This window comes from Cololabis saira, chromosome 21 (genome assembly GCF_033807715.1).
Source record: "Cololabis saira isolate AMF1-May2022 chromosome 21, fColSai1.1, whole genome shotgun sequence".
NCBI lineage: Eukaryota > Metazoa > Chordata > Actinopteri > Beloniformes > Belonidae > Cololabis > Cololabis saira.
Window position 1 is genome coordinate 26,114,333 of NC_084607.1, and position 14,106 is coordinate 26,128,438.

Sequence of the window (14,106 nt, forward strand, 5' to 3'; positions counted from 1 at the left end):
TTTTCACGATATTGCCTATATGTATATTTGTTTATTTTTGTACTGAGATTTTATTTCTTTCCCCCCTTTTTTTTTTACCCTTTATTACATATTTATAACACCTATTTTTCACTAGAGAGCCAACAACTTCTGGCAAAGAATTCCTTGTATTGTCAGAACTCCATAAATTACATTCTACCTCTTTAGGACCGGGATTTGTTCCCTATAAAGACTAAAGAGCCTAACAAAGTCAGTGATCGCATTTAGGTCCCAATAACCTAACAGAACTGTGTACACACACACATACATAGACAAACACCTTGGTGGTGCAGGCTGTCAAGAAAATAAATATCACCTGACCCTATTTGCATTAGTGAAATACGTACAATAAATATTTGACTATTCCAACACAGAGTTCTTAAATCAGTTTGGATTACTGACCAGAAACCTGAACTGGATCACTCATACATTTAGTCAATACACTAGATCTTTTGTCTTATTTTTTTAATCAGTGAAAGCAATTACATAGAAAATATATTTGTCATTGCACTTTTAACAAGTTGATAATCAGGTCAAAGTCAACAGTGACTCAACCTTTAAACCTGAAATCACAGTGTGTATATTTATTGTACATCAGTGACAAGTCTTTTAATTTGTAACAAATGTAATTTACAGCTGTGAAATAATTATAACTTTCATGTCAAGCTGGAATCCTGAAGGTGAAGCCCCGTGTCCAGCACTCTGCGCTCCTTGGACTCGTCTTGCAAGACGAAGAACAAACCGACGACGTCAACGAGCTCCAGAAGAGACTAACTTCTGACGACAGGAGATGAGGAATTCGAAGCGGCAGAGGAAGTGAAAACTGAGCTGATGGTGACAACATTTGACTCTCTCTGTTTATCTAATCACAAACAATACTTGGAGTCAAAATACCTGGACGACATTGTAACTTGAACAAAGCTTTTACCTGAACAAACGTAACATTAAATAAAATGAACAAAGGAAGAGAACAGATCATAGCCGGATATTTTTCAGTCTCTAGTGCCATAAAGCTTTGGTCTTACCCCAAATACTTTGAAAAAAAACAAACATCCCTCAGATTTGCATCGTTAACGACAGTGTCTTTACTTCCATTACCCTTTTAGAGCTGTGAATACTCACTTTTGGAACAGGTGAGTTTTGATCATCATCATTCATTGATTTTTGACTCAATTTGTTATATTCAATGCTTTCCAGAGCAGAGGATTGATCATCTTAGTTATCTGAACTAAAAGCTGCTGCTTGACATGAACTACAGATTTCATTGTTGAAATTAATTCTTACAAGCTTCATTTGCCCTGTGGTGTTGATGTCACGGGGCTTTCCTTCGTTTCTTAATCAGTTTTCTACCACACTGTTGCGATGCGAGCGGCCTCAGCGTAGGGAGACAAATAGATGTTTCCTAAATTGGGTCAGGTCATGCTTAGCTGCTCCATTGCTCTGTTGGAACAGTAGTCCTGGATACCTGGCGGAGGAGAGACAAAATTGAGTTTCATTAACTATATCTTTTTGTACATCTTTATTTGCTCGCACAAATCTGATAGTATAGCTTTAATCTGATGCTGAAACTCAAGTTATTGAATTTTCATACAACTCTTCTTCCTCTTTGGTTGACTGCTTCCCATTTGTAGAGTAAATACTTCTTCTTTCATTGTATTTAATAAGGAATTGGTGCATCGACCAAAAAAAATCAAGTCATCAGAAATAAGAAGAGGATTCACTGGAAATTCAAAAAGACTGAATATGCATCCAACTTCCGTACTCGGGGACGTAAGCAAACCCAGAACGGGCTGAAGGAAGAGAAGGTGGGTATCGGCGGACTCACTCTGCACAATTCTCTGGTAGATTTCAGCAGCCGGAGAGTCCGGCACCTCGGTGAGGAAAGACTTGCCCTCGTCGCAGCTCCGCGCTATCCTCGGGTCGAGGGGCACCTTCCCCAGCAGGGGCAGATTTAGATCTGCACACATTTTCTCAGCGCCCCCGGTGGTGGGGGGGAAGATCTGCGATGTGTTCTACATGACAAGTCAAGGACAAAACTAATTAATACATATTTGGAGATTCATTGTCTGTGAGCCACATAGCTACATGTGTACTGTTTAAAGAGTGTTTTTATGTGCACAAGAACACGTATTTGGGAGCATGAAGTAACTAGCGACACAACACTGTCACTTTATTTAGGGCGAGTTAGCTCGGAAATATGCAATTCTTTCAACCGTTTAAACCAGATTTACAGGGTTTTTTATCACAGGCAGAGATTGGTGTAGATTTATCCAGATTCTTTCTGTGTACTTCACATCCTGCTGCTTTTGTTGTACCTTAGTACAGAGTAGCACGAAGATGCATGACAGATCTCAAAAGAGGCTCCAACTCCGTTGAAAGTGGGAGGAGGAGTAGAGTTGATTGGCTGACCCCACCCCTAAAACCACCTTCTATAACAGGGGTGTTAAGACATGGCTGGAAAGGGAGCTGTTGTACATCTCTGTAGTTTTTTGAAAAATCACATATCAGACATTTAATTAACACCAATGAAAACTTTTGCTGGGAATAAAAAGTAATAATATGCCTTCTTTAGAGTCCTTCATATGCTGGTGATTCAAAACTGCAGCTTCACCTTCAAAAAGTTTTCCTGAGAGCCTAAAGAGAATGATGACAAAGCCTTGCGATAGGCAATGACATCCTGACTTATAGCCTCTAGAATAAGCCAACTTTGTAAATTTAAAGATATTTTTTTCAACCTATCAAATCTAAAAGTGAAGTTTCTCAAGAACCACAGAAGAAGATCAAGAGTGGGACTGAAAAACAGTCCTGTAAAATCTAACATAGTTTAATATTATTATTTTTTTTTTATTATCTACTATTATCTAATAGGATCTATGATTCATTTTAAACTTCAGTTTCCAACATCTGAGATATGAAGTGCTAGAGGCTGATCTTAAATATCTTAAAGACAAGTGTCATTTAAGAGCACAGACACAGAAGCTTGCTGAGATACTGAACTTCTTGTGGTTTTTAAATGTTGATTAAGTCAAGCATAACAACATTCAAAAGGAGGGTAAAAAACACAAACGGGTTCAAATAAAGGAAGATGATACCACAAGGAATACAGCTCCGCTCACGATCTGTTCCTCTTTCCTGTGTGCTTCTGCTCTTATTCACCTGAACTCTCCCAACATATGCCTGCACACCTTTTCTCCACTCTGCTTATACAGTATCTTTAATCAGGCAGAATGTGCTCCATGATTTCAGAGTTTTGGCCTTGCATGTGCTACTGTGTTTGTCAGTGACCTTGCATTTGGGACAGACGAAGCCGCTCATGTTCTCCACCACCCCGATGATCGGCAGCTTAACCTTCTGACAGAACCGGATCTCCTTCCGCACGTCCTGCAACGACACCTCCTACGAAGACAGAGGGGGAAAGGATGTAAAAACAGGAACGCGGTAGCAGGAAAAGAGAGGACGCAACAGTGGCATGGAAAACCTCACAGGATGAAACGCTTATAATAATAATAATACAATAACGTCTCAATGAAAAATTGGATTGTTTCTCAGGGTAATTCCAGTCTGGTGAATGCCTGGATGTGGTTAGATAAAGCCTGAAGGAATGAGGAAGTGTTTTTTTTTTTTACTGTGGTCTAATCTCACCGGTCTGAGCCGAAACGTACCAGGAAATGTTGGCTTTAAATAGTTTTTCACGTAATATCAGACAAGATTTTAGAGACACACACGTGCTACTGAAAGCAGCTTGTTGCAATAACATCATTTCACAACATTTTGGTTCCCAAATTCTAACAAAAAAAAAAAGAAACGCTGGGGAATTCTGTCAACGATTTTCTTTGATGAAAGAGATCGGCCTTTATGGTTGCTAACAACACTGAAGAAGAAGAAGGAGTGCTGACTTTATGTCACATGAGTAGCAGGCCTTATTTTTAATCATTTACATCTTTTTTTTTAACCGTTTTATCATTATGAGAAACAAAGACAGTCTATTAGAAACAATGTCTGTCAGAAATGCACTTTTTGGGATGAATTTGAAGAACTGCAGGACCCTGTCTTTCTTCCATCTCTGTCTTACTAAAGAGATTCTCCTTTACACGCAGGCTATTACATCAGAGTACAAGCGTACAGCGTCACCTCCCTGTGCTTGGTTCTCAGGGAGGTCAAACTAAATCCTGACTATTGCTTGTGCAGTCAATTTGCTGAGTCAGTTTGCTTCACCTACCTGTGATGGTTACATAACACAAATAAGCAATTTCTTTATCAATTTTTTTATACAGTAGGTTATCACAGGTTATCACAAAAACACAAAGACGCATAACTTCTTTTGTGCCTTGAACCAAAATTTAAAAAAAAAGAAAGGCAAAAGCTGTCACTTTTTTTAAAATCTATTTACATAAAAGAAAAGTGATGTTATTAAGCAGGAGTTACAAGATACAGTATGTGCAGCCGGAGGAAAACACAGGAGGAGCCGTACGGCAAGAAAGAAAAACAAAAAGATTTTTTTTTTTTGTGTTTTTTTTAACTATTGGGAATATTGCGACAAAATACCTGTAACAGGAACCAATGCGATACCACAAGTCATCCCAGTGTCATGTACACATGTGAAGAGACTTGTTGGTCCCTTTTCATTAAAAGAAAAAAAATCCCCCCTAAAAAACCTCACTTCTGAATCGTCCAGTTGTGTGTTTTGGTTCACTATCCTGTTGGAGGATCCATAACCTGCGACTGAAACCTAACTTTCTGCCACTGGGCAGCACATTTCACTCCAAAATTTCTTCATAGTCTTTAAATTTCATTGAACTTGTGCAGTTTCAAAACATCCGGTACCAGACGCAGCAAAGCAGCTCCAGAGCATAACCGAGCCCCCCCTGTTTCAGCGTTTCTTTTTTTTTTTTTTTTTTTTTAAATGCAACAGTAACCACAGGAACATCAAGCTGTTAGAGGCGGTTTTATCCTCAGACAACTTTCTCCTTTGTTTTCTCTGGTCCATGTTTAGTGTCGTGAACACCACGATACCAAACAGCAGGGTGACGACTTTTAACCCCTTTTAATCAGCCGGACAATAATACCATCGTGGCCATTTGTATTGATTCATACCACTGCTTTGATATTGATACTTTAGTTTCAGTTTGTCTACTGGATAAACTGCTGCGATTTCATCAAAGAGGCGTCCTGGCTGTCTGGAAATGCTGCTGCTTTCGAGTGCCGCTCCCGTCAGGGCGGGGCAGGCACACTTTGACTGATGTTGATGTGATTTGATGTTTATCGCATTTAAACAAAAAAAAAAAGGGCTTTTGCAGAGTTTGAGTTTAATTACTCCCCACCAGCCTCATCTACTTTTGCATTTCCAGAGTAACTTATCACAAACTCCAACCAGTGAGCTTTCGGTATTGAGCTGAGAGATGACATTGACCGTAAAAGGGGGCTGATTGGTACTTTTTTATTCCCCCAAAAACCCATCAACTGCCTGATCATGTGTGGTTTCAGTGCGACTTCTATGATTAGTCACTCTACATATACAACAACTATACAAAGAACTCCAGCACGGCTGAAAGTCATTTAGGGAAATGTTGAGAATTACCAACTGAACGAGAAGGCGGCACATTAGAAGGAGTGAAAGTATTTGCAGACGTTTAAAGGTGGGATTTCCCGTCACAGTTGCAGATATTAGCAATTACACTAACTGTCAACTATCTGCTGTGAGCAGTACTCGAGTTGTAAAAAAAAAAAATCAGGGGGGATGGTGGATTTTATCATATGGGGACAGATAATTTGTGCTGATTACAAATAATATAATATATTACAAATAATAGCACTGACCAAAACACCTGCAGAAATACTGCAGGAATGACATAGCAGCAGTTAAATGCAGCCTTCTGTAAGCTTTAAATATCCACTGGGCTTACATCAAATACATCAAAACACAACAATAAAAAACAGTTTTCTGAACTTATCAATATGACTCTGTCCTTCACAGGATAAGTAAAATGGATCACTGCAAAAACTCAAAATCTCAACAAGAATATTTGTCTCATTTCTAGTTAAAATGTCTCATTTTAGTAAAAAAAATCTCATTACACTTAAAACAAGACTAATCACTGGAAACAATTTTCACCTGTTTCAAGTAGATTTTCACTTAAAATAAGTAGAAAATCTGCCAGTGGAACAAGACTTTTTTGCTTGTAATGAGAAGATAAATCTTGTCCCACTGGCAGATTTTTCTACTTATTTCAAGTGAAAATGTACTTGAAACAGGTGAAAATTGTCAAATAAGTAATTTTTCTGGTGTTATTTTTCTGGTGTTATTTTTCTGGTGATGACTCTAAATGTGGAAATAGCAGTAAAACCACATTCATTGATGAAATGACATAAGGGATGGAAAGGGGGGATGGCAGTTTTACAGGGGGGAGGATTTGGACCGTTTTTATTTCAGGGGGGATGCCATCCCCTCTCATCCCCCCTCAACTCCAGTACTGGCTGTGAGTCATAATGCGCATCTAGACCTTTGACAGTAATTGCTCATTCTCGTCTTTGGGTACCTGTGGGGTGGTGATGATGACTGCTCCGTCCACATGGGTGGAGCTCAGGTACTGGACGATTGACAGGTGTTCATCTGAGGTGCCTGGCGGCGTGTCCACGATGAGGTAGTCCAGCTCCCCCCAGTCCACATCCCTTAAAAACTGCTTGATCATCCCTGGTTGAAGACAAACACCTCTCTGTGCTTAGTGTCCGGCCGTTTGGAAGCAGCAAAATAAACATTAAAACGCGAACGCACCATTTTTCTTGGGTCCTCTCCAGATCACAGCATCATCGGGGCTACTGAGCAGGAAGCCAATAGACATAACCGCCAGGTTGTCGTCTACATACTGGAACACGCAAACAGGTTAATGCATGCAAGGTGGAATTTCTTAGAATAAATAAATAGAAGGATTCAAGCATGGTTTGAAGGGACTCACCACAGGAGACCAGCCAGAGCCGCTCTGGTGAACCTGCACCAGACAAAAACGACACACGTGCTCACTGTAATGTCAAAGTGGGACATAGATCTCCACGTTTCCTCTTTGAGGTCAGATTGTCTCTGTGATTGTCACAACTGTGAGTAATGTCTCCGGAAAACATCTCAACATTGACCACTCAAGCAAATATTTATCACATGTAGTTCTCACGTGACCCGTCTGAATATTAGTGTGCATTTAACTTGAAATTTGACATATTTTTGAGTGTTTATGAACATTTTTGGGCACAACTTCACCTGTTCTCCCTCTAAGCCCATGATCCTGGGAATGGATGGACCGCAGATATCTACATCCAGCAGGGCAACCTAGAACAGAAAGGAGGGAGTGCAGAGAGCTCTGTGAACAGCAGGCCGGTTAAGTCTAAAGCTTTAAATCTAACATATTTGATGGACCACAACCCAAACAGAGGTTCTGTTTCTGGATGGTCCTCCCCTCATCAACAGCTCTGCAGCCGATCAGATCAATCTATCGCTGCATGCTGACTAAATACCACAAACCTTCAAAATATCTGCAATAAAACCATTGATCCAAAACTCTTGATCATAATGTTTTAGCACATTCCAGTTAGCCAACTTCCCTTTTATGTGTCAAGTCCAAGATTTACAGTAAGTTACAGTTAGAGATGACCTCCTCACTGGCTGTGATGATAATTTTGTCTCTGTCCAGGTCCTGTTACCTCTCGGTCCTGGATTTGACAAGACTGAATATAAAATATGTAATTATAAAGATCTGAAGTTACGGTAACATCACGACCAACAGTACGACTGTCAACTGTTTAAGCAGGGATGCAACTAACGATTATTTTTATGGTTGATTAAACTCTCAATTATTAAAACAATTAACCAATTGCGCAACCAACTAATAATTGCTTATTAAATTCATTTACAACCATTTTTGTCATTGATTTTTGTTGACAATGTTAATTATCTGTTACAGCCCTAGTTTTAAGTTATATTTATCTGGTAGACTCCAGATTTTTCATGCATATGACCTACATGTATCAGAGTTATTTATGGAGTTCCACAGGGGCCAGGACTTGTACCACTTCAGTTTTATCTTTGTTTCATTTGGGCAACACTCAATTTATTCATCTACAAAGTATTTAGAAACTAATAACTTTTTGAAGTTACAAGCTTGTCTTGGAAACATTAAAACCTGAATAACCCGCAAAATGACCTTTAAACCTTTGACAGGTGAGATAAGTGTCACTCAGTCCTTAAAATACTCAGGGTGGCATTACTTTGGTGCCCAGTACTAATACGAGGAACCCTGGAGTATCTTTTGACCAAGATTTGCCTTTTAATTCCCAAACTAAAACGTTCCACAGGGCATCCTCTAAACCTGCGCGATGTGACGTGAATCAGAACAATTATTTCCCATAATTCCTGCTGAAAAACTTGTTAAGCTTTATTTAATTATAAGTTGGGCTACTGATTTAGCATTATGCCTGAGTGTCCAAATTATTTCAATAATCAAAAAAATAAATTAGTAATTAAAAAACACAGCATGGTTCTGTACATGTAAAGAAAGTAATTTTGTTTGTTGACAATACCCGTTTAAAAATATCATCAACCTCAAAGGAGCATGAGGCAGGATTTATGAAAAAAATGCGTATACGTTTTAAGTTTTCTAGTAATAATGTCAGATGAAGCGTTCCAAACCAAAAAGAATGAGCCCTCTAGCGTATCTCTCTGTTGCCTTGAACAGGCTGTGTGCTGCAAAATGCGCTGCAATTCTGGGCCCGAATTTCCCGCGCTGTCCTGCGGATGTGACGTCAAATGACGCTGCATGCGCATTTTCGGCGGCGCACAAGTAAACATTGGATACGCGTTTGATGGAGGCAGCTTCAACTTGAATTGGGACTGAAAACAGATGCTGACATGGCTCATTTCCTGCTGACCAGGTAAGATAACATTGTAAGTCATTTAGAGCTTGATTTGAAAAATCACATGAGATTACACACGCGCTCCCGTGCCGGTTTCGCTGTTGGCTGCAGGAACCCCGACGGTCGTCGTGGCGTTAATGAGTCTCATTTCTTATTCTTGCCTCATGCTCCTTTAAAAGATGAAACTGCGATGTACAGCAAATGAATAATTACCTCCTTTGTGCTGTCACCTGCCAGAGCGTGCGCCAGGTGAGCACTAAAGGTGCTCTTCCCCACTCCTCCTTTTCCAGACAACACCAGGATCTTATGTTTGACAGTTGAGAGCTTTGCTCCTATTTCTGCGATAGCTGAAATGAGAAAAGGGGGGAAGAGATGAAGGATTCAGATGAGTAGTCTGAAGTATATTACTAACTCTAAACATATTTGATAAACTGCACAGTCACATGCTCATAATGCAAGGCTGCGGTTTCCAGATGTTGCACCAATATATCACAAGTTTATCAAGTCAAATTGAATTACATATTATCTTACATATTTACAGCTTCACTTTATTCCTGGATTTCTTTATTTAAAATATATTCTTCCATTTCTTTTTAAAAAAGGTTAATTTAATCCAAGTAAAAAGGTAATCGGAGCAGCTCCAGGACTGAGCTGAGTCTCACCTGGGTCGGGGGCTTTTGTGGCTCCAGAAGCGCACAGTTTCTGGTTGGGACAACCCTCACATGGTGCAGACTTTCCTGCCTGTTCGCTTGTGGTACCCGGGCAGTCTGCAAGGACAAAAGTGCTTTAATGTCGGCTGACCCAAACAAGTTTAATTTCTAAATTCAAGGATCTGTTGTAAAAAATAGATACATAATGAAATTAAAATTTGTTTGAGACATCCATCCAAAAGGCACAATCTTAGTCATTTACAACATTTCATGTTGTAAATAGGGTTAGGGTTAGGGTTAGTCATTTCGAAGCCGTTTCGGACATGATATAGATGATATTATTTATTTTATTAACTGGTTAAAGTGACAGTACTTTTTCACTTATAAATGTCTTGAACATGTGATTTTTTTCCCCACTAAAGTTTAAAAAAAAGCTCTAATGAACTGGTCCATTTCACAACAAATGGGAAACCACTAGTAGCAGAGCAAACAACAAAAACATTGTGACTGCAGGATAATATATTATAACACAAATGAGAGATAGCAAGAGAAAAAATAATAATAAATGATGGATGTATATGTATAATCATTTGTACATGTTGCAGGGAAAAAAGTCTTTGTATTTATGAATTGTATTTTTCCTATTATCCAGCATTAACAGACATTTCAAAAATGAGTCCCACTCTGGCAAGGCAAGTTTATATGTCAGCACAGAAGGGCCGACATTTGGGAGACATTACTGCTGATTTCTGCTTGGGAGAAATATAAAATATCACATTTAAGATAATGCAGTTAAATACATGCTGAAATGTTTTATCTTGTGCGAACTCAAAACCATAGATTGAGTCTCTCAGAGTCGGAACAGATTCATTATCCTTTTTAAATGAGAAACCCGACTAAAGGTCTGCCCAGAATTTGCAGGAGACCTCACAGTCAAAGAAAATATGAGAGATTTTTTTCAGTATATTCTTCACAAAATGTTCAAAGCATACCAACTTGATGGGGTATATTCTATGGATAATTTAAAAATCTATCTCTTCAGTCTTGTTGGAAATACACTACTAGAACGATAAAAGCCGAGCCTTTTTCCAATTTAAATTTTCAACAGAACTTCCAGATGAACTTGTTTTTTGGAGCAGTCTAGCTCAGTTTCTGGCGGACTCTCCAGAGGTGTTTGTTGTTACATTTATACTTCTGTCTGGATTCAGAGATGGTCGTATCAGGATCTTATTCAGCAGCAAAGATGGTTATTCACAAGTTTAAATAATTCTTTATGGATTGCACGTTACATGGTTAAATTCTTGGAATGGGATAGGAAAATTGTATTCTGACAGGAATTCTTAATCGGAATGTTACCGGAAGCATTGAACAGGCTGAAGCAGTCAGGATCTACATCTGTGAAACTACTTAGGAAGAAAGTGGGGTTTATTTCAATGGTGATTTGTGCAGAGAGAAGTAGCGGATAAAAGCCAGATTCCAGGAGAGAAGATTCAGTTAACAAGCTTAGAAACCTCAATTGATAGTTTGCTTGAGATGAAATAAAGGGCCTCCAATTTGATTAAAGATACGATTTAGGATAAGGTACCAAATAGACTCTGGGCTACTAAGATATGTTTTAGCCAAATGATTCCGAGCATGTACACTTTATCTATAAAAATCCAGGCCTTGAAGGAACACCTCCCCTGTGCGACTGGTAAGCACTTTTTTCTTGAGCTTGTTTGGTTTATTTTTCCAAATACAATTCAGGAAAATTGTACTGACCTCAGTCAATATGGATTGATAAAGTAAACAGAACAGACCCTCAGCTTTCGACATTAGGAATCTGCCCATTATCATTTAATCTCTTTGAAGCAACCAGATAAAAAGAAGTGATTTTCTTTTATATTTTAACCTGTTCAAGAAATGTAAGTGTTGTCTGAGTCTGTTTTTTTGTCTTTAACAAGGATATTATTAAGAAACGGGTCGGGGCAGTTATGCAGTGGTAACATGTCACATTTAGAAGTATTCAACATTAGACCAGATGTGTTAAGAGGTTTCCTAGGGTACGAGAATAGTTAGCTGATTTTCATTTTTTTAAGAAAAAGACGTCATTGGCCAATCAAGAATTTTTCAATGTTTTGCCAAAAAATAATATTCCATTTCAGGAATTGTGTTTCATAATTGGGATTGAAGGAAAAATCTGGTGTTAAAATAAAATTAAACGCCATCATTCCTCAGCAGCCGGTAAGGAAAATGAGCCTGCTGGGCCTAAACAGCACACTCTGCAACTGGATCCCAGACTTCCAGTAAGCAACACCAGAGGCAGTCCAGATAGAGAACAGGACTCCAACACCACAGTACTGAACACACCAGCCCCTCAAGGCTGCATGCTCAGTCCCCTGCTGTTCCCACTCCTAAGACATGACTTGACATGACACCATCACATTAGCGGAGCAGATACTGCAAGTGGTGGGGAAAGATAAGCAAAGACAACGACACCCTGAACAAAGAGGAAGTGACATAGCACTGCAACTGGTGCACTTACAACAAACATATTTAATACCCAATGCCTGCACAAAGCCACACGTGTCGTCAAAGACACTACACACCCCTCATGTGCACTCTTCCACCCTTGTTTCACGATGTGCATCCTATATATTTGAAATGACAAGAAAACACTATTGAGTTGATTTAAGAAGGGTCATGCAACACCAGTCATCACTGAAAAGTGGGTCTTTGTCAGGCTTGGGAATAAAAGAAATATCACCCTGTTTCATTGTAGGAACAATTTTCCCACAGTTTTTATTATACATGCGCATAAGCAGATCCTTGATGGTATTCCAGAAATACTGATAAAGTTCAAACAATAGTCCATACATACACCTTGGGATTCACGTGTCTCATAGCAGTAAGGGTTTGTTTTAATTCCATGTTTGAGAAAGTTGTGTTACAGGAGGATTTTAGCTATTTACAAATTGTTGAATGAATATGTTCATTTTTTCCATTCATTTGAAACATTGTTTTGAGAACTGAAATGAGATGGATAAAGGTTACTATTGCTTTGTGTATCAAAGTTTGAGATTAGTTTGTGACTAAGAGTTCAATGGATGTTTATAACAGTTATGGATTTCCTCTGGAAGTTTCTCTTTTCCAAAGCCTTTTAAAAAAAAAAGAAGAAGCAATTTAGCTTGAGATCGTGTAAGGAACCTTTTGCAAAATCAAAGTATATTTAATCTATTTCTCAATTCAGTTCTTCAGGTAAATACAATAGTTTTTTAGTAGCTACAGTTTAGTTTTTTCATTACCAAAGATTAATTTTTTCCTTTTTGATTTCTTTACTTCATGTGGTGGCCTTCAGTTAACAAATGGAAGGGATGGAGATTTAATAGACTTATAAAAATACAATTGCTGGACTTCAGATTGATCTAAATTATTACCCCAAAGTTTTATTAACAAACATCCACAACTGTGACGCAGAGAAAAACGGCGATGACGCAGCCCGATGATGAGACAAGGACGGAGAGAGACAGTGGCATTCGCCCACAAGTCTCCACAAACGTATAGTTTAGATGATATTTCAACGTGAAAAATAAAGAACCAGCAGTGTCATTTCAGAAAAATTAAATGTAAGCGCTCACGTTGTGGTGCGTTGTCTGGTACGTCTGCCATCTTTGACCGAGCGTGCTCTCGGCATAATCGTCCCCTTTCAAAGGTTCCGTTTGTTATTTGTTGTTCAAACATTTTCAAATTAACTTCAACATTAAATAATAATAATAATAATAATAATAATAATAATAATAATAATAATAATAATAATAATAATAATAATAATAATAATAATAATAATAATAATTTACAGTACAGAAATGTCCTGAATTACACAACTAGAGTCGTGAAATATTGAGGCAAGTAAACAAGGCTGCAGTAATTTTTGCAGTTTGTTTTGTTTTTAATGTCTATAAGTTTACTTTCCTTTGGGATTTAGTAGTTATACTGAAATTAATTGAATTGCATTGTATTAAAATACAATATGTTTCAGTTATTTTGTTTTAACAAAATTTCACTTAAAAATGAATATAAAATGTATATTATACAATAGCTGCTCATGACAAAATTATTTTTGTAAATCATACTTAGTTGGTTTGATCAACTAATGCTAGAATACATGTCTTTTATTAAGGCGTTATTGAGTAATTGAAAGAGAAAAATGTTAAGCTAATACCAATTACTCCCAAATCTCACATTCATGCAAAACTTCCCTTTAACTGGGTGTTTTTATAACTAAGTCATACTTTTTAGTATAATTATAAATACATTGGGTAATTGCGTTTATATATATATATATATATATATATATATATATATATATATATATATATATATATATATATATATATATATATATATATATATATATGTATATATATATATATATATATATATATATATATATATATATATATATATATATATATATATATATATATATATATATATATATATATATATATAGTATATATTGTTTGTATTGTATTGTTGTTTAGGAGCCTACAGTATGGAG

At 37.6% G+C, this 14,106-nt stretch overlaps 1 protein-coding gene across 1 annotated transcript; it reads right to left on the minus strand.

The window, feature by feature from the left end:
• Positions 1-466: 466 nt before the first annotated feature.
• On the minus strand, positions 467-13,238 carry nubp1 (nucleotide binding protein 1 (MinD homolog, E. coli)). Its single transcript, XM_061712011.1, has 10 exons — positions 13,184-13,238; positions 9,579-9,683; positions 9,130-9,263; positions 7,268-7,336; positions 6,972-7,004; positions 6,791-6,881; positions 6,555-6,709; positions 3,304-3,414; positions 1,844-2,030; positions 467-1,483 (listed from the first exon to the last, which is right to left on the minus strand). Exons 1-10 carry the CDS (start codon positions 13,212-13,214, stop codon positions 1,431-1,433), a joined length of 969 nt encoding a protein of 322 aa, XP_061567995.1. The 5' UTR covers positions 13,215-13,238; the 3' UTR covers positions 467-1,430.
• Positions 13,239-14,106: the final 868 nt, after the last annotated feature.